The sequence below is a fragment of the Tamandua tetradactyla genome, chromosome 17, assembly GCF_023851605.1.
Source record: "Tamandua tetradactyla isolate mTamTet1 chromosome 17, mTamTet1.pri, whole genome shotgun sequence".
NCBI lineage: Eukaryota > Metazoa > Chordata > Mammalia > Pilosa > Myrmecophagidae > Tamandua > Tamandua tetradactyla.
Window position 1 is genome coordinate 37,028,950 of NC_135343.1, and position 21,071 is coordinate 37,050,020.

Genomic DNA, 21,071 nt, shown 5'->3' on the forward strand with positions numbered 1-21,071 from the left:
TCTCACTGTTTGTAGATGATATGATACTATATGTTGAAAACCCTGAAAAATCCACAGCAAAAGTACTAGAGCTAATAAATAACAAGATCAACACTCAAAAATCTGTAGTGTTTCTATACCCTAGTAATGAACAATCTGAGGGGGAAATGAAAAAAAATTCCATTTACAATTGCAACCAAAAGAATAAAATATTTAGGAATAAGTTTAACTAAAGAGACAAAAGACCTATACAAAGTAAACTACAAGAAATTGTCAAAAGAAATCACAGAAAACCTAAATAAATGGAAGGGCATACCGTGTTCATGGATTGAAAGACTAAATATAATTAAGATGTCTATTCTACCTAAATTGATTTACAGATTCATGCAATACCAATTAAAATCCCAAAATCTTACTTTTCAGAAATAGAAGAACCTATAACCAAATTTATCTGGAGGGGGAGGGTGCCTTGCATAGCTAAAAAATATCCTGAGAAAGAAAAATGAAGTTGGAGACCTCACACTACCTGACTTTAAGGCGTATTAGGAAGCTATAGTGGTCAAAACAGCATGGTACTGGCATAAAGATAGATACACTGACCAATGGAATCAAAGAGAGTGCTCAGATATAGACCCTCTCATCTATGGACAACTGATCTTTGATAAGGCAGTCAAGCCAATTCACCTGGGACAGAAAAGTCTCTACAATAAATGGTGCCTAGAGAACTGGATATTCACATGCCAAAGGATGAAAGAGGATCCATATCTCACACCCGATATGAAAATTAACTCAAAATGGATCAAAGACCTAAGCATTAGATCTAAGATCATAAAACTGTTAGAAGAAAATGCAGGGAAATAGCTCATAAATCTTATAATAGGAGGTGGTTTCCTAGACCTTACACCCAAAGCACGAGCATTGAAGAAAGAATTAAATAAATGGGAACTTCTCAAAGTTAAACACTTTTGTGCATCAAAGAACTTCGTCAAGAAAGTAAAAAGACAGCCTACACAATGGGAGACAATATTTGGAAATGATATATCAGATAAAGGTCTAGTATTCAGAACACATAAAGAGACTGTTCAACTCAATAACAAAAAGACCGATGACTCAATTACAAAATGGGCAAAAGACATGAACAGACACTTCTCAGAAGAGGAAATACAAATGGCCAAAAGGCCCATGAAAAGATGCTCAACTTCTCTGGCTATTAGGGAAAAGTAAATCAAAACCACAATGAGATATCATCTCACACCCACCAGAATGGCCTTTATCAATAAAACAGAAAACAACAAGTGCTGGAGAGGATGTGAAGAAAGAGGCACACTTATCCACTGTGGTGGGAATGTCAGATGGTACAACCACTGTGGAAAACAGTGTGGCAGTTCCTCAGGAAGCAAAATATAGAATTGCCATATGATCCAGCAATATCATTGCTAGGTGTCTACTCAGAGGGCATGAGGGCAAGAACACAAACAAACATTTGCACACCAGTGTTTATAGCAGCACTATTTACAATTGCCAAGAGATGGAAACAGCCCAAATGTCCATCAACAGACGAGTGGCTAAGCAAGCTGTGGTATATACGTACGATGGAATATTATGCATATATAATATATTGTGGTATATATGTACGATGGAATATTATTAAGACAGAATAAAGTCATGAAGCATGTAACAACATGAATGGACCTTAAGGACATTACACTGAGTGAGATTAGCCGGAAACAAAAGGACAAATACTGTATGGTCTCACTGATATGAACTGTCATTAGCGAATGAACTTGGAGAATTTCATTGGTAACAGTGACCATCAGGAGATAGAAATACCATAGATATTGGGTAACTGGAGCTGAAGGGATACAGACTGTGCACAGGACTGACTGTAAAATTTCAGAAACGGATAGCACAATAGTACCTAACTGTAATACAATAATGTTAAAACATTGAATGAAGCTGAATGTGAGAATGACAGAGGGAGGAGGCCTGGGGCACAAATGAAATCAAAAGAAAAGATAGACAATAAAGACTGAGATGGTATAATCTAGGAATACCTAAAGTGTATAATGATAGTGACTAAATGCGCAAATTTAAAAATGTTTCTGCATGAGGAAGAACAAACGAATGTCAGTAATGCAGGGTGTTGAAAATAGATGGTAGTTAATATTTTAAAACTTGAACCTACATGTGAGACAAGCAAAAAATGTTTATTTGGTATAAAACTTATACTTTGACTACTGCATTTCTTAATATAACTTATGTGGACAGCTTAATCAAACACCATAGTACTTGGAACCTTGCGTAGGGCGTGAGATTTTGTAGGTTTGTCTAGAGTAATGCCCAGATAAATCCCAGAGTGATTTGAACAGTGAATAGGGAAGTATTAGCAGAGTCCCCTAGGGGGAATGGTGAGAAAGGGGGGAAATTCAACTTCCCCAAGTGGAGAATTCTTGATATTCTCACAGGCAGTGGGGACAGCAAAAGCAACAGGCAGTGCTTCCAATCTTGGGGGTGGTTCATATGAAACTTAATCCCAGAAAGGCCTACTTAAAATTAGGCCTAAGTGTCACCCCCAAGAGAACCTCTTCTGTTGGTTAGATGTGGCCTCTCTCTCTCTCTCAGCCGACACAGCAAGCAAACTCACTGCCCTCCTCCTCCTCTCTTCGTGGGACATGACTCTCAGGGGTGTGGACCTTTCTGGCAATGTGGGACAGAAATCCTAAAATGAGCTGGAACTCAGCATCAAGGGATTGAGAAAATCTTCTTGACCAAAAGGGGGAAGAGCAAAATGAGACAAAATAAAGTGTCAATGGCTGAGAGATTCCAAACAGAGTTGAGGGGTTATTCTGGAGGTTATTCTTACACATTAAATAGATATCACCTTGTTTTTCAAGATGTAATGGAGAGGCTAGATGGAACTGCCTGAAAATGTGGAGCTGTGCTCTGGTGGCCATGTTTCTTGAAGATAATTGTATAATGACATGGCTGTCACAGTGTGACTGTGTGGTTGTGAGAGCCTTGTGTCTGATGCTCCCTTTGTCTACTTTATCAATGGACAAGTAAAGCATATGGATTAAAAATAAATAAATAATAGGGGGAATAAATGTTAAAATAGGTCACTCCCTTCCCCCTTCCCGGGCCGGCTGGGAGAATTGGAGAGGCGGTCCCTTGAAACCGTGGCGGCAGGCGCCCACACCACGCACGGCCCCCCGGACCAACTAAGAGAATTGGATCAGAAATCCCCAGGCCGCGGAGAACGGTGACGGGGGGAGGCCCCTTCCAAACCCGTGACTCCCCGGGAACGTGCACTCTCCCGGGCGGGCCGCTACCGCTGGCGCCCTCCCACCACGCTTGTCGCCCAGGCGACTAGGAAATTCGGATGGGCGCTTTCCCGGGCTGCGGCGGCCAGCAACCCTCCCCGCATTCGGACCCCGGGCCGGCTCGAACCCTTCCAAGCCGCTTCGGCTAGCGAACCTCCCGGACGGTGAGAGTTTTCCGAAGTTAAAGGTCCCACAGCACCTTTTCTGGTGGGACCGGCAGACAAACGTGTGCCACGAGCGCCACCTACTGGGCAGGATAAGAAAAACAGAACCCAGAGATTTCACAGAAAAATCTTCCACACTTTTGGATCCAATACCCAGGGAAATCTGTCTAAATGCGCAGACGCCAACAGAAGATAACGGATCACGCTCAAATAATTGAAAATATAGCCCAGTCAAAGGAACAAACCAATAGTTCAAATGAGATACAGGAGCTGAGACAACTAATGCTGAATATACGAACAGAAATGGAAAACCTCTTCAAAAACGAAATCGATAAATTGAGGGAGGACATGAAGAAGACATGGGCTGAACATAAAAAAGAAATAGAAAAACCGAAAAAACAAATCACAGAACTTATGGAAGTGAAGCACAAAGTAGAAAAGATAGAAAAAACAATGGATTCCTACAATGATAGATTCAAAGAGACAGAAGATAGAATTAGTGATTTGGAGGATGGAACACCTGAATTCCAAAAACAAACAGAAACTATCGGGAAAAGAATGGAAAAATTTGAACAGGGTATCAGGGAACTCAAGGACAATATGAACCGCACAAATATACGTGTTGTGGGTGTCCCAGAAGGAGAAGAGAAGGGAAAAGGAGGAGAAAAACTAATGGAAGAAATTTTCACTAAAAATTTCCCAACTCTTATGAAAGACCTAAAATTACAGATCCAAGAAGTGCAGCGCACCCCAAAGAGATTAGACCCAAATAGGCGTTCTCCAAGACACTTACTAGTTAGAATGTCAGAGGTCAAAGAGAAAGAGAGGATCTTGAAAGCAGCAAGAGAAAAACAATCCATCACATACAAGGGAAACCCTATAAGACTATGTGTAGATTTCTCAGCAGAAACCATGGAGGCTAGAAGACAGTGGGATGATATATTTAAATTACTAAAAGAGAAAAACTGCCAACCAAGACTCCTATATCCAGCAAAATTGTCCTTCAAAAATGAGGGAGAAATTAAAACATTTTCAGACAAAAAGTCACTGAGAGAATTTGTGACCAAGAGACCAGCTCTGCAAGAAATACTAAAGGGAGCACTAGAGTCAGAACCAAAAAGACAGAAGAGAGAGGTATGGAGAAGAGTGTAGAAAGAAGGAAAGTCAGATATGATATATATAATACAAAAGGCAAAATGGTAGAGGAAAATATTATCCAAACAATAATAACACTAAATGTTAATGGACTGAATTCCCCAATCAAAAGACATAGACTGGCAGAATGGATTAAAAAACAGGATCCTTCTATATGCTGTCTACAGGAAACACATCTTAGACCCAAAGATAAACATAGGTTGAAAGTGAAAGGTTGGGAAAAGATATTTCATGCAAATAACAACCAGAAAAGAGCAGGAGTGGCTATACTAATATCCAACAAGTTAGACTTCAAATGTAAAACAGTTAAAAGAGACAAGGAAGGACACTATATACTAATAAAAGGAACAATTAAGCAAGAAGACATAACAATCATAAATATTTATGCACCGAACCAGAATGCCCCAAAATACGTGAGGAATACACTGCAAACACTGAAAAAGGAAATAGACACAATACCATAATAGTTGGAGACTTCAATTCACCACTCTCATCAATGGACAGAACATCTAGACAGAGGATCAATAAAGAAATAGAGAATCTGAATATTACTATAAAGGAGCTAGACTTAACAGACATTTATAGGACATTAAATCCCACAACAGCAGGATACACCTTTTTCTCAAGTGCTCATGGATCATTCTCAAAGATAGACCATATGCTGGGTCACAAAGCAAGTCTTAACAAATTTAAAAAGATTGAAATCATACACAACACTTTCTCGGATCATAAAGGAATAAAGTTGGAAATCAATAATAGGTGGAATGCCAGTAAATTCACAAATACGTGGAGGCTCAAAAACACACTCTTAAACAACGAGTGGGTCAAAGAAGAAATTGCAAGAGAAATTAGTAAATACCTCGAGGCAAATGAAAATGAAAACACAACATATCAAAACTTATGGGATGCAGCAAAGGCAGTGCTAAGAGGGAAATTTATTGCCCTAAATGCCTATATCAGAAAAGAAGAAAAGGCAAAAATGCAGGAATTAACTGTCCACTTGGAAGAACTGGAGAAAGAACAGCAAACTAATCCCAAAGCAAGCAAAAGGAAAGAAATAACAAAGATCAGAACAGAAATAAATGAAATTGAAAACATGAAAACAATAGAGAAAATCAATAAGACCAGAAGTTGGTTCTATGAGAAAATCAATAAGATTGATGGGCCCTTATCAAGACTGACAAAAAGAAGAAGAGAGAGGATGCAAATAAATAAGATCAGAAATGGAAGAGGAGACATAACTACTGACCTCACAGAAATAAAGGAGGTAATAACAGGATACTACGAACAACTTTACGCTAATAAATACAACAATTTAGATGAAATGGATGGGTTCCTGGAAAGACATGAACAACCAACTTTGACTCAAGAAGACATAGATGACCTCAACAAACCAATCACAAGTAAAGAAATTGAATTAGTCATTCAAAAGCTTCCTAAAAAGAAAAGTCCAGGACCAGATGGCTTCACATGTGAATTCTACCAAACGTTCCAGAAAGAATTAGTACCAATTCTCCTCAAACTCTTCAAAAAAATCGAAGTGGAGGGAAAACTACCTAATTCATTCTATGAAGCCAACATCACCCTCATACCAAAACCAGGCAAAGATATTACAAAAAAAGAAAACTACAGACCAATCTCTCTAATGAATACAGATGCAAAAATCCTCAATAAAATTCTAGCAAATCATATCCAACAACACATTAAAAGAATTATACATCATGACCAAGTAGGATTCATCCCAGGTATGCAAGGATGGTTCAACATAAGAAAATCAATTAATGTAATACACCATATCAACAAATCAAAGCAGAAAAACCACATGATCATCTCAATTGATGCAGAGAAGGCATTTGACAAGATTCAACATCCTTTCCTGTTGAAAACACTTCAAAGGATAGGAATACAAGGGAAGTTCCTTAAAATGATAGAGGGAATATATGAAAAACCCACAGCTAATATCATCCTCAATGGGGAAAAATTGAAAACTTTCCCCCTAAGATCAGGAACAAGACAAGGATGTCCATTATCACCACTATTATTCAACATTGTGTTGGAGGTTCTAGCCAGAGCAATTAGACAAGAAAAAGAAATACAAGGCATCAAAATTGGAAAGGAAGAAGTAAAACTATCACTGTTTGCAGACGATATGATACTATACGTCGAAAACCCGGAAAAATCCACAACAAAACTACTAGAGCTAATAAATGAGTACAGCAAAGTAGCAGGTTACAAGATCAACATTCAAAAATCTGTAGCATTTCTATACACTAGTAATGAACAAGCTGAGGGGGAAATCAAGAAACGAATCCCATTTACAATTGCAACTAAAAGAATAAAATACCTAGGAATAAATTTAACTAAAGAGACAAAAAACCTATATAAAGAAAACTACAAAAAACTGTTAAAAGAAATCACAGAAGATCTAAATAGATGGAAGGGCATACCGTGTTCATGGATTGGAAGACTAAATATAGTTAAGATGTCAATCCTACCTAAATTGATTTACAGATTCAATGCAATACCAATCAAAATCCCTACAACTTATTTTTCAGAAATAGAAAAACCAATAAGCAAATTTATCTGGAAGGGCAGGGTGCCCCGAATTGCTAAAAACATCTTGAGGAAAAAAAAACGAAGCTGGAGGTCTAGCGATGCCGGACTTTAAGGCATATTATGAAGCCACAGTGGTCAAAACAGCATGGTATTGGCATAAAGATAGATATATCGACCAATGGAATCGAATAGAGTGCTCAGATATAGACCCTCTCATCTATGGACATTTGATCTTTGATAAGGCAGTCAAGCCAACTCACCTGGGACAGAACAGTCTCTTCAATAAATGGTGCCTAGAGAACTGGATATCCATATGCAAAAGAATGAAAGAAGACCCATCTCTCACACCCTATACAAAAGTTAACTCAAAATGGATCAAAGATCTAAACATTAGGTCTAAGACCATAAAACAGTTAGAGGAAAATGTTGGGAGATATCTTATGGATCTTACAACTGGAGGCGGTTTTATGGACCTTAAACCTAAAGCAAGAACACTGAAGAAGGAAATAAATAAATGGGAGCTCCTCAAAATTAAACACTTTTGTGCATCAAAGAACTTCATCAAGAAAGTAGAAAGACAGCCTACACAATGGGAGACAATATTTGGGTCTAGTATCCAGAATTTATAAAGAGATTGCTCATCTCAACAACAAAAAGACAGCCAACCCAATTACAAAATGGGAAAAAGACTTGAACAGACACCTATCAGAAGAGGAAATACAAATGGCCAAAAGGCACATGAAGAGATGCTCAATGTCCCTGGCCATTAGAGAAATGCAAATCAAAACCACAATGAGATATCATCTCACACCCACCAGAATGGCCATTATCAACAAAACAGAAAATGACAAGTGCTGGAGAGGATGCGGAGAAAGAGGCACACTTATCCACTGTTGGTGGGAATGTCAAATGGTGCAACCACTGTGGAAGGCAGTTTGGCGGTTCCTCAAAAAGCTGAATATAGAATTGCCATACGACCCAGCAATACCATTGCTGGGAATATACTCAAAGAACTTAAGGGCAAAGACACAAACGGACATTTGCACACCTATGTTTATAACAGCGTTATTTACAATTGCAAAGAGATGGAAACAGCCGAAATCTCCATCAACAGAAGAGTGGCTAAACAAACTGTGGTATATACATACGATGGAATACTATGCAGCTTTAAGACAGGATAAACTTATGAAGCATGTAATAACATGGATGGACCTAGAGAACATTATGCTGAGTGAGTCTAGCCAAAAACTAAAGGACAAATACTGTATGGTCCCACTGATGTGAACAGACATTCGAGAATAAATTTGGAATATGTCATTGGTAACAGAGTCCAGTAGGAGGTAGAAACAGGGTAAGATAATGGGCAATTGGAGTTGAAGGGATACAGACTGTGCAACAGGACTAGATACAAAAACTCAAAAATGGACAACACAATAATACCTAATTGTAAAGTAATCTTGTTAAAACACTGAATGAAGCTGCATCTGAGCTATAGGTTTTTGTTTTGTTTTGTTTTGTTTTGTTTTGACTTTACTATTATTACTTTTATTTTTGTCTCTATATTAACATTCTATATCTTTTTCGGTTATGTTGCTAGTTTTTCTAAACTGATGCAAATGTACTAAGAAATGATGATCATGCATCTATGTGATGATGTTAAGAATCACTGATTGCATATGTAGAATGGTATGATTTCTAAATGTTGGGTTAATTTCTTTTTTTCCGTTAATTAAGAAAAAAAAAAAAAAAGAGAAGGGGTAATTGGAGCTGAAGGGATACAGACTGTACAACGGGACTGGATATAAAAACTCAGAAATGGACAGCACAATACTACCCAATTGTAATGCAATTATGTTAAAACACTGATTGAAGCTGCATGTGAGGTATAGGTTTTTTTTTTTTCCTTTCTATTAATGTTTTAATTCTTATTCTGTTGTCTTTTAATTTCTTTTTCTAAATCGATGCAAATGTACTAAGAAATGATGAATATGCAACTATGTGGTGTTATTAAGAATTACTGATTGTACATGTAGAATGGAATGATTTCTAATTGTTTTGTTAATTCTTTTTTTAATTAATAAAAAAAGTAAAAAAAAATTATGAATATTATGCTCTTTACTATATGTATTTCATAGTTCAATGTTAATAAAACTAAAAAGAAAAAAGAAAAAAAAATTGCCAAATCAATTTTATTCACCACATTAAAAAAAAAAAAGTTAAAATAAATTTAGTAGATTGAAATGCTGGTGATCAGTGAAGGGGAGGGGTAAGGGGTATGGTACGTATGATTTTTTTCTGTTGTCTTTTTATTTCTTTTTCTGAATGAATGCAAATGTTCTAAGAAATGATCATGATGATGAATATGCAACTAAGTGAAAATATTGTGAATTACTGATTATATATGTAGAATGGAATGATCATATGTTAAGAATGTTTGTGTTTCTTTGTTGTCATATTTTTAACAAAAATTTAAAAATTAATTTAAAAATTTTAAAAAAAAAGAATGTTTGTGTTGCAACAAGCAAACTCATTGCCATCCCCCTCTTTACATGGGATATGATTCCCAGGGGTGTGGGCCTTCCTGGCAACGTGGGACAGAAATCCTTGAATGAGCTGGGACTCAGCACCAAGGGACTGAGAAAACTTTCTCAACGGAAAGGGGGAAGAGAGAAATGAGACAAAATAAAGTGTCAATGGCTAAGAAATTCCAGAGTCGAGAGGTTATCCTAGATGTTATTCTTATGCATGAAGCAGATATCACTTTTTAGTTAAGGCATAAAAAAGAGACTGGAGGGAACTGCCTGAAAATGTAGAGCTGTGTTCCAGTAACTATGTTTTCTTGAACATGATTGTATAATGACAGAGCTTTCGCAGTGTGCCTGTGTGTTTGTGAAAACCTTGCGTCTGATGCTTCTTTTATCTACCTTATGGACAGATGAGTAAAACATAAGGATTAAAAATAAATAAATAATAGGGGGAGCAAATGTTAAAACAAATTTAGTAGACTGAAATGCTAATGATCAATGAAAGGGAGGGTAAGGGGTATGGTACGTATGAATTTTTTTTCTGCTTTCTTTTTATTTTTTCTGAATTGATGCAAATGTTCTAAGAAATGATCATGATGATGAATACACAACTATATGATAAAAAAAGAACATTCATACTGTATGTTGATGAATTTTATTAATAAAAATTAAAAAAAGAATGTTGGTGTTGTATGTTGATTAGTTTTATTATAAAAATTAAAAAAAAAAAAGATACAGTTTGATTTCAGGTATTTATGTGACACCTGAGACTCAGAGTTAGAGCACTGAAGTCAGGAGTTCCCCATACAGGAACTGTATAAAAGTTGAAAAAGTGATCAGACTTCAAGTAGAGATATGAATGAAGGTGATCTGGACAGGACTAAGGTATATCACAATACAGGATAAAGGATGATATTGCCCATATTTTAAAATTTCAACTTCTGTATGAGACTAAAGGCAGAGATGTTTATTTGATGCAAAATTTATACTTTGTGTCATGCATTTCCTAATTTAACTTGTATGGTCAATTTAGCTGAATGTCATTAGTACATAGAAACTTGAATAGGGCGTGAGATTTTGTTGGTTTGCCCAGGTTAGTGTGATGCCCAATATATCCCAGAATAATGTAGGCAGTGAATAAAGAAGTATTTGCAAAGTCACCTTGGGGGACTGGGGAGAAAGGAGGAAATATTAAACTTCCTCATCTGTGGAATTCCTGATATTCTCACAAGCAGTGGGGACAACCAATTCAGTAGGCTGAGCCCTCAATCTTGAGACTTGTCCCTGTAAAGCTTATTCCTGCAAAGGATAGGCTAAGCTTACTTAAAATTATGCCTAAGAGACACCTCCACAGAACTTCTTTTGTTGTTCAGATGTGGCCTTTCTCTCTCAGCCAACTTGGCAGGTAAACTCAACTGCCCTTCATCCTACATGGGACATGACTCCTAGGGGTATAAATCTTGGCAATGTGGGACAGAAATTCCAGGATGAGCCAGAACCCAGCATCAAGGGATTGAGAAAGGCCTTCCTGGTAAAAGGGAGAAGAGAGAAATAAGACAAAGTTTCAGTGGCTAAGAGATTTCAAACAGAGTCAAGAGGTTATTCTGGAAGTTATTCTTACACATTATATAGATATCTCTTTTTAGTTTATGGTGTACTGGAATGGCTGGAGGAACCTGAAACTGTTCAGCTGTGTTCCAGTAACCTTGATTTTTGAAGAGAATATAAAGATATAACTTTTACAGTGTGACTGTGGGATTGTGAAAACCTTGTGTTTGATGCTTCTTTTATTTAGAGTATGGACAGATGAGTTAAAAAAAACAGATAAATAAAATAAATGGAGGGACAAGGGATAAATTGCATATATGGAGACATTAGTGGTCAATGAGAGTGAGGTATAAGTGGTATGGCATGTTTGAGTCTTTTCTTTCTTTTTCTGAAGTGATGCAAATGTTCTAAAAAATTATCAAGGTGATGCATACACAGATATGTGACAATATAGTGAGCCACTGATTGTACACCATGTATGGAATGATGTATGTGTAGATTTCTCAATTAAAATATTTTTTTAATCAGTTTGAATTTTATTTTGTAGGAAGCAAAGAACTTTTTTATTATTATTATTTTTTTTAATTGACAAACCAAAACAACATACAAACATGAACATTCTTAACATACAAAACATTCCATACATGGTGTACAATCAGTGGCTCACAAGATCACCACACAGCAGTATATTTATCACCATGATCACCCTCTAGAACTTTCAGAAGCAAAAAACTTTAAAAAGCATCTCCCTTTCCCTTTTTGTCTCTGCTTGTTTCTTTCTGTCTCTTTCTCTCCCTAAGGCACAACTGCAACAGACCTCTTTGAGAGTCTAATGAACGTGATGGACTCATTCTCCAAAAGAGAAAAAAAAGGAATCAATTATACATATCCACAAAATTTTCATAACAAAAAAATCTCTTAATAATTTGAAAGGATGGGTACTAAAACCAAAAATATTCTTCTTTAGAATGGAGAGACAAACATTTGAGAGTTCAGTAATGAAGAAGAGATTGATGATGGATTAAAAAAAAAAGAAGAAAAATGATGCAATAAAACCCTAGGAGAGGCTAAGCAACCAAAGTGTCAGAAAAGTGCCAAATGAAAGCTTCATACAAGGCAAAATTAAAGATCAAATTATTAAAATCAATATTCTCATTTTTTTTAAGCTTTGTTACCTTAGGTACTTGCTCCAGATCTGTCCTGGATTTATCTATAAATAAAGTAAAAGGAAAAATATGAGTCATTAAACTTGTTTACATTTTACCTCCATAAAATATATTCTGAGATTCACTATTATACAGTGTCACAACCAAGTAACAACTTGTTTTTCCTTTAACAATTAAACAATTATCTGTCAAGCATCTAAAAAGATGTAAAAAGCACTGAGTAAGTAGATGAAGCACTGAATAAGACAAATATTTCAAATAATTTTGACCAATTATTTAGCAGCAATGAAAGAAAGAATGAAATACATTTCAAGACTTTTATAAATGGACTCAGAAACTTGACACTAATTTAAGTTTTGGTGAGATTAAGTTTGCATTCTACGTAGTTTTTAAAAAAATGAATTAAATTCTAAAATAGAAATACTATATTTATTATTCAATCTATCCATCATCCCATCCAGAATGTATGGTCAAAGATTGCTGTTTATATCATATTAAGCAATTCTGCAACTGAATCTACTTGACCTTCTTCCTATCAATCCAATCTCTGACAAGGTGCCTTCCCATTCCAAAACTAACCTCTCTGTATTTGGAATTCATCCCTTCCTGATTCTTCTGTGACCTTGTTCCAGCACTTGCCTTCCTTCCTCTGTATCTTCAGCCTCTTTTCATCTACTAGGTCTTTACTCCTCTCATATAAAAATGCTGCTTTCTCACATTAAAAAAAAAAAAAAAAAAAAGGAGAGGAGAAGGGGAGGGGGAGAAAAAGATAAAACCCGGAGCCAGGACTAGACGGAGACAAAGGTGACACCTAGGATTCAAAATTTAAGGAAGCACTCGTTCCATTGTTAAGGTCCTGCAAATGCCCCTCTTGGCCTCATCTGATCCTGGCCATGTAAAACTGTCCCTTCACTCTGTTCCCTCTAGCACATGCCCTACCAATCTCAAATTTTAAAGTCACTTCCATAGTTGTAGGCACCATTTCTTTCTCTTGTATTCACTCCTTAATACACAGTATTGAGGCTTCCATAATGGCCATCCCAGTCTAAATGCTTTCCCTAAGGTCTCTTAATTGCCAAATCCAAGGGAACTTCTCAGTATGCAAACTGATCTATCCCTGAAGTATTGTGACATTATAGACTAATCATTCTGACTTCTTAAAACTTGCATTACCTTTCACTTCCAAAATAGAACTCTCTCTCTTGGTTGACCCTCCTATCTCTTTGACCACTTTTTTTCAGTCTCCTTCACGGTTTTTCATCTTTCTGCCTACTGAATGTGACAGCTTCCTAAGTTTCTATCATAAGTTCTCTCTTGTTCTAATGATTCACATACTCCCAGAGTGAGCCTAACCAAGTTCTTTGATTCAACTACTACTCTATGCTAATGTCTACCATGTCTACATCACCACACCAGATCTTTCTTTCTTGATATCCAGTTGCTACCAGACATCACCTTCTCTGCAAATGTGCACCTAAACTAGCCTCCACCTTCTCCAAAATACCTAATACTGTAGCCTTTCTCACTGAGTTGTTCCTTTTACTGGGTCATATCTTCATTTCTCCTAGTATGAGTTGTAATTTTTGCTGGTGCCTAGGCATCTGACTTCCTTAATTAGTTTATTCTGGAATTTGTTTTCATTCTTTTACCTAGGGTTTTCTTGGTGGTTGGCTTTGTTTGCTATCTGTTCTTTGGCATTCAGTTCAACTTATTCTAGACTTCTTCTGTTTAACTGATCAGAAGTTTTCAGCTCTGATTTTTCTGGTTCTTGCTCTGCCTATATGGAACCTTTTTTTTTTTGAGGAGGGTCTCCCCAAATATGATCCATTCCAATCAGATTTTCCTCTACCAGACAGGCCCAAGTCTCAGAGACGGTGTTTCCCTGAGCATGAGACCCAGCATGTTGTCAGAGATTCCTGGTTAGTCTCTAGGCTCTGTGCTTTTCCTATCCTTCATAGAAGGCAGCTCCTACTAGCCCATAGCTACCCACTGGTGTAAAGTGGTACAATGCATTTAATTCTAAGCAGACCCTGTTAACTGCCAGGGGTGTGGTTGAGACAGAGGTTGAGGTCTGAATTCTCTGATTGAGGGCCACCACTTGAGCTGGGCCCTGCCCCCCTTTGTCTTGGGGTAGATAAGCCTTTTAGGGAATTATCTCCTTCACTTGACTCTCCTTATTTTGTCTCTCAGACCTATTTTAACTCCACCCTTGCCTGGATCAGGACGAACAACTGAAAATGCCTGAGGCATTCTCTAATGAACTACTTCGACTAGTTCAAAAAAAGAAAACCCGTTTCGGAGCTGGTCTCCAACACCCCACCTCCACCCCCTGGGTTTGTCAATCAAGAGCTGTAGTTAGTACCTGGCTCTTTGTGCCCCTTTTCCAGTATTTTGAGCTCATCCAACTATAAAAGCCCCTGCAGGGTGAAACCTCCAGATTCCTTCATACTTGCTCCAGGTTTATCTGTGCTCAGAGAGTATATTCAGGAGTCTGAATTTATTAATTCCACAACTGGAGCTTGGTTGAGCTACCTTCCTTGCTCCTAGGAGAGTGGGTTTCTTTTTCCCTCAGGAAAAAACCAACTCTGAGACAGCCTGTGTGCCAATGGGGAGGGGTGCCAGCCTCCATGGCTTGGGAGACTTACAGTTCTATGTGGGATCTTGGCTCTTCTACCCATTTCAGACTGATATGTGTCCAGTCACCAAAGTCCCCTAAACAGTTGTTCCAGATAGTTCCTGGCTATTTACTAGTTACCCTCGAAGACCAACTAAATTCCACACTTCACTATGCTGCCATCTTTCCCCCTCTCTCTCACTGAAGTGTACCTTTCAATTAATTAATCAGTTGCCCAAGTCAGAAATCTGGGAGTCATCCTTGAATTATCCTACTCCATTACCTATATTCAACTGCCCACCAAAACTATGCCACAATCTCTGAGTTATCTCTAAAAGGGCTAATTTCCCCTTCATTGTAATTATTACTGGGACATCATTTCTTACTCATACAATTGCAAAAGTCTTCAATTGTCTCCTTGCTTCAGTATTATCATACCCAAATTCATTATCCACAACTACTTTTACAATGAAACGTATAATCATAAATTTGATCATGTCTAGTTAAAAATCTTTGCAGCTTTCTACTGCCTTTAAAAAAGTAAAACTCCTTAGCATGGTATATAAAGCTCTTTAAGATCTGACTCTTGCTTACTTCTTACAGTTCCTTGATCATGCTATGTTCTCTTTTGATTCTATGGCTTTGTAAAAACTGATCCCTTTTCCCAGAATGCTTTTTCCAATAAAAGTCTTCTCAGCTAAATATTTTAAGATACAGGCAATCATATCAACTCTAGAAAGCCTTCTAAGGCTAAGTTAGGAGCTTTATACAACCTATCACACTAAACTTACAAGCTTAATACAGAGTGCTCCAATAGTTGGTTTATGAATTTAGTCTTCTTCAGAAAAGCAGCAATACCTTGAGGACAGGTATTATTTCTCACTTATCTTTAACTTTTTTAATTGTACAATATAACATATAAACAAAGGAAAGAAAGAAAAAAGCAGTTGTTTTCAAAACATTCTTCAATAAGTAGTTATAGGACAGATCCCACAGTTTGTTATGGACTATCATACCATCTTCTCAGATTTTTCCTTCTAGCTGCTCCAGAACATTGGAGGCTAGAAGGAGTCAATAGACATTTTTTATAATTCCAATTGACTATTTTCTTCTTTGTTTGTGAAAAATAATGTATATACAAAAAAGCAATAAATTTCAAAGCACAGCACAACAATTAGCTGTAGAACAGATTTCTGGATTTGGTATGCATTACAATTCCACAATATTACGTTTTTACTTCTAGTTGCTCTAAGATACTGGAGACCAAAAGAAATAGCAATATAATGATTCAGCAATCATACTCATTTGTTAAACCCTACCTTCTCTGTATAACTCCATCATCACCTTTGATCTTTCTCCCACTCTTCAGGGGTATTTGGTCTATTCTCCTTCCACCTTTTTCATATTGGAAAGGATTGTCAATAATATGGGGTAGGGAGATGGATCTACCTGATGTTCTGAAAAGGCTGGCCCCTCTAGGTTTCAGGACTTATCTGGTCCACAGACCCATCTGGAGATTATACATTTTTGGAAAGTTACCCTAGTGCATGGAACCTTTGTAGAATCTTATATATTGCCCTAGGTATTCTTTAGGATTGGCTGGAATGGTTTTGGTTGGGGGTTGGCAAGTTATGATAGGTAGCAATGTCTAGCTGAGGTTTGTGTAAGAGCAGCCTCCAGAGTAGCCTCTTGACTCTATTTGAACTCTCAGCCACTGATCCCTTATGCGTTACACTTCTTTTCCTCCTTTTGGTCAGGATGTCATTGTTGGTCCCACGGTACCAGGGCCAAATTCATCCCTGGGAGTCATTTCCTATGCTGCCAGGGAGACTTTCACCCCTGGATGTCTTGACCCATGTAGCAGGCAGGGCAGTGACTTCACTTGCAGAGTTGGGCTTAGAGAGAGTGAGGCCACATCTGAGCAACAAAAGAGGTCCTCCAGAAGTAGCTCTTAGGCATACCTATACGTAGGCTAATCTTCTCTGTCACCTACATAAATTTCACAAAAGCAAGCCTCAAGATCAAAGGCTAGGCCTATTGATTTGGGTGTCCCTAATGTTTGACGAAGTATCCGGTATTTCCCCAGTGGTAAAGTTTAATAGTTTCATATTTTCTCTCCCATCCCTCAAGGGATTTTACCAATATTTTTTGTTACCTGCTTAATATATTCTAGGATGTATCCAGACATTGCATTAAACTGTACAGGATTAAAGGACCTCATTTTTATTCTGGGCTTCCTGTGTTTTGATTGTTTAAATGAGCTGTCTAGACAGGATGAGTGAGATTATGTGCTACAGAAAATTTGGTTTCCGGAGAAAATAAACCTTTCTTCCTTTGGTTTCAAAGAGTAGGTGAGGGTCTAAAATATAGACAATGTCTTCCTTACCCCTGTGTTCTGAATTGCCTTAATCCTGACCTGATGGGCTTTGTTCTTATTTCTAAATATCAGGTTATTCATATACAGAAGAGTCTCTCAAAATCCAGAAATAATAATTACCACTCCAGACTAATTATGTATGCTATAAGAGTTTACAATCTAGGCCCCTGCTTTCTTAGAAGTATTTTCATACTCATCTATTTGTAAGCAACAAGCAAAATCCTCACACCCAGCTATTCAATAAATATTTGTTGAACTGAAAAATACTACTACTATTGGACACGTGATTTCTCTCTTAAAATCTTTTAAAAATTAAAACACTGTAATTGTAGTCTTTAAAAATTTATTTTAGAAATAATAATTAGGGATATGACAGCCAAGTTCCTGAAATCAAGATTTTATTCAGTAATATTTATGCTATGCTTTATTATCTACAAATAGCATACATGCATACCATGAGTATGTAAGAGAGTCCTGTCAAAGGTATCTTTAGGAGGACAAATATTCTTGCATCTCTCATGAATCTTCTCTCTCTAATAAAAAAGATAATTAAGTAAATAAAGCATCAATGCTATATGGCAATATGAGCATTCAAAGCATCAAAATGTTTCATAACAGAATATCAGAATATACCAAATTAGTTCTACAATTTTTAACATGAATCACTAACCTCTCAAAATGAAATACAATGAACAAGTGTGCTTACTAAACCAAATACCACTATGACATCACAGCTATGAACACATATAATTAAACTCAACCCATCTTATATAATTATAGTAAAATCTCCATAAATCTGGAGTAGAGTAGGAAAGCAAATGGGAAATATTTATTTTAAATATCAGATACCAATTAAGATAATTTTTTAACCATAAGGAAGAAAATTTGAAAATTATATACGTATTTAGAAATTCGTTATTGACAATTTGTCACTTAGTCAAAAGAAAAAAAAAGAAATCCCACTCTAATTTAACATCAGATGACCATGAACAAAGTCAAACTAAACATCTTTCTGACTATTCCTGACTCTAGCTTCAAGATTAAACCTTACCTGAGAGACTTCCTGCTGATAGACTGTAAAATGTTCTTTGCTGATCTGCGGGAGGTAGAATGAAGGTATGACTTCAGTGTCCACAAAGTCCAATCCCCATGTTTTTGTAAAGAAGTCAGACTCTCTTTTTGCCAGTCGAGGATCATTTAATGCTGCTGGGAGATTTACTTTGGAATGATATATAGTCCATCTATGTTGATCTGTAACTAGAGATGGAGCAACACATAAACTACTTGAATCACCTGTAAAAGGTAAACAAGATAACTCTTTGTAGTTGGTTGTATGTTTGAAAGTATATCCTAGAAAACTAAAAATGCTTAGATTCTATTATATACAAACCAACTAAATGGTTTCTTCAATAACAAATATTTTCATAAAATTCAATCTGTTTAAATAGTCTTCAGCTTCCAGTACCAATTGCAAGGTGGGGAATGAAGGGTGGGGAAGAGAAGACACGCACAAGATAAAGGGTAAGCAAAATTTGAGAGTTATAGTTGCAGGTGGGGAGAGCAATGAAGAAACAGTCATTTATCAATGCCCTTCCTTAATGTACAATTTCTCTAACATTTTTCAACATTAAAATTCTGTTATCTTCTATTGTAAATCATCTATCCTTTAATGCCTTCAGTTTGGGTTTTTTTTTTTTTTCAGGGCTTTTTTTTCTATTGTATTAGGGCAAACACTTCTGGCTCCAACACCCTTTGGTTTACCACTAAAGGACATGAATGCTGCTGTGCAGTAACCATTGAGGAAAGAAAAAATACTATATTTAAGCAGCTTTTCCTCTATAGCTTCATTTTCAACACTCTTTTTTCAGTTTATATAAGTAGCTTCTTTTATTGAAATACATGAAAAGACATGTATTTCAATTTCCCAATCAACTTTTTCCCAGATCTGCACTGGTAGGTCAATTGCATATATTTTAATAGTTTTAACACCATAAACTTCTCTATTTAAAATAAGTGTATGAAATATAACTACTCATTTAAAGATAATACAAATCTTCTATAAAAATAAAGCACTACGGGCGGGCCACAGTGGCTTAATAGACAGAGTTCTTGCCTGCCATGCCGGAGACCCAGGTTTGATTCCTGGTGCCTGCCTATGCAAATAAATAAATAAATAAATATAATAAAGCATTACCTGTGGGTTCCTTGGGACACACATCTGGCAGTGACTGTACAGCTCGAATGTGTTTTGTTGAATCTACCTCCTTTTTAAAGAACATATCACTGCTGCTTCCTTGAGGCACTGGTGAAGAACTGTGGCTTGAAGCCATTGCATAAAATCACCACTCAACTGAAAATGAAACAAATAATAATCCAGTAATTTAATACAAATCAAAATTCATCTATAAGTATCACGCATGTTCTAAATTTTCTTTCAAAAATAAAAGCATTTTTCAAGATTTCTTAAAATCCAAGTACACAATTTGAACATTTGCTGTTAACTGTGGGAGTGGTTCATATTATTTAGTTCACCAAAAAAATTATTTTTCCTTGTTAAAAAGTTCTCCCCAAACTGAAACAACCCTTAGTCTTTTATCTGAACTGTGAATAGACACCAATGCTGGGCCCAATATATATTAAAAATGAAAGTACTGCACTCATAGAGGATTTACAGCAAATGGATTACAGCAAAATGGATAAGCGCTTGCATTTTTTAATTGTGCCTACTTGGGTTCATAGCCCAGCTTCACTCATCAGCAGTATAACCTTGAGGAAATTACTAAACCATTGTGAGTCCTCCTCATTGTAAAATGGAGATAAGAGACCCCATCTTATAAATATATTGCTAGAATTAAATCAATGAATATAAAGCATTTAAAACATCTGCCTCAAAATTAGTGTTCATATGTCAGCTACTATCATTATGACAATTATTATGTGATTATCATTAGATAAAATTGCAATATGTGTCATTCTTCAAGGAGTTTTCAATTGCATTAAGTAATCAAAATAAACGTATGTGAACAAAACACAAGTTATCCTATGTCTACATTTTTTAGTAAATGTTGGAAGAATTTATGGGGCAGGACAATGTAATATAGTTCAGATTAGTTTATCCATTCCAATTCCCCTCTAGTTTGCTGGAAGGCTTAAATCTATGTGCTGGTTTAAAAGGATGTATGTCCCCTAGAAAAGCCATGTTTTAATCAAAATCCCATTTCATAAAGATAGAATAATCCCTATTCAATACTGTATGTTTGAAACTATAATCAGATCATCTCCTGGATGATGTGATTTAGTCAAGAGTGGTTGTTAAATTGGATTAGGTGACGACATGTCTCCACCCATTTGGGTGGGTCTTGATTGGTTTACTGGAGTCCCATAAAAGAGGAAACATTTGGGAGAATGGGAGATTCAGAGAGAGCAGAGAATGCTGCAGGACCACGAAGCAGAGAGTCCACCAGCCAGTGACCTTTGGAGGTGAAGAAGGTAAATGCCTCCCAGGGAGCTTCATGAAGCCGGAAGCCAGGAGAGAAAGTTAGCAGATGATGCCGTGTTCGCCATGTGCCCTTCCAGCCAAGAGAGAAGCCCTGACTGTGTTCGCCATGTGCCTTCTCACTTGAGAAAGAAACCCTGAACTTCATCGGCCTTCTTGAACCAAGGTATC

The 21,071-nt window shown here is 36.8% G+C and overlaps 1 protein-coding gene across 3 annotated transcripts in view; it reads right to left on the bottom strand.

The window, feature by feature from the left end:
- VPS54 (VPS54 subunit of GARP complex) overlaps positions 1 to 21,071 on the bottom strand; it is a 177,840-nt gene that overhangs the window by 113,676 nt on the left and 43,093 nt on the right. For 2 of the 3 annotated variants that reach the window (XR_013164300.1, XM_077134374.1), the window contains exons 2-5: positions 19,599 to 19,754; positions 18,456 to 18,697; positions 17,859 to 17,937; positions 12,423 to 12,457 (exon numbers count right to left, since the gene is read on the bottom strand). Coding sequence is in view for 2 of the 3 variants with exons in the window: in XM_077134374.1 (XP_076990489.1) it covers positions 12,423 to 12,457; positions 17,859 to 17,937; positions 18,456 to 18,697; positions 19,599 to 19,734 (492 nt within the window). In the remaining variant the exon portion in view is untranslated. The remainder of the gene's footprint in view (positions 1 to 12,422; positions 12,458 to 17,858; positions 17,938 to 18,455; positions 18,698 to 19,598; positions 19,755 to 21,071) is intronic. The other variant, XM_077134375.1, reaches the window with a different exon arrangement.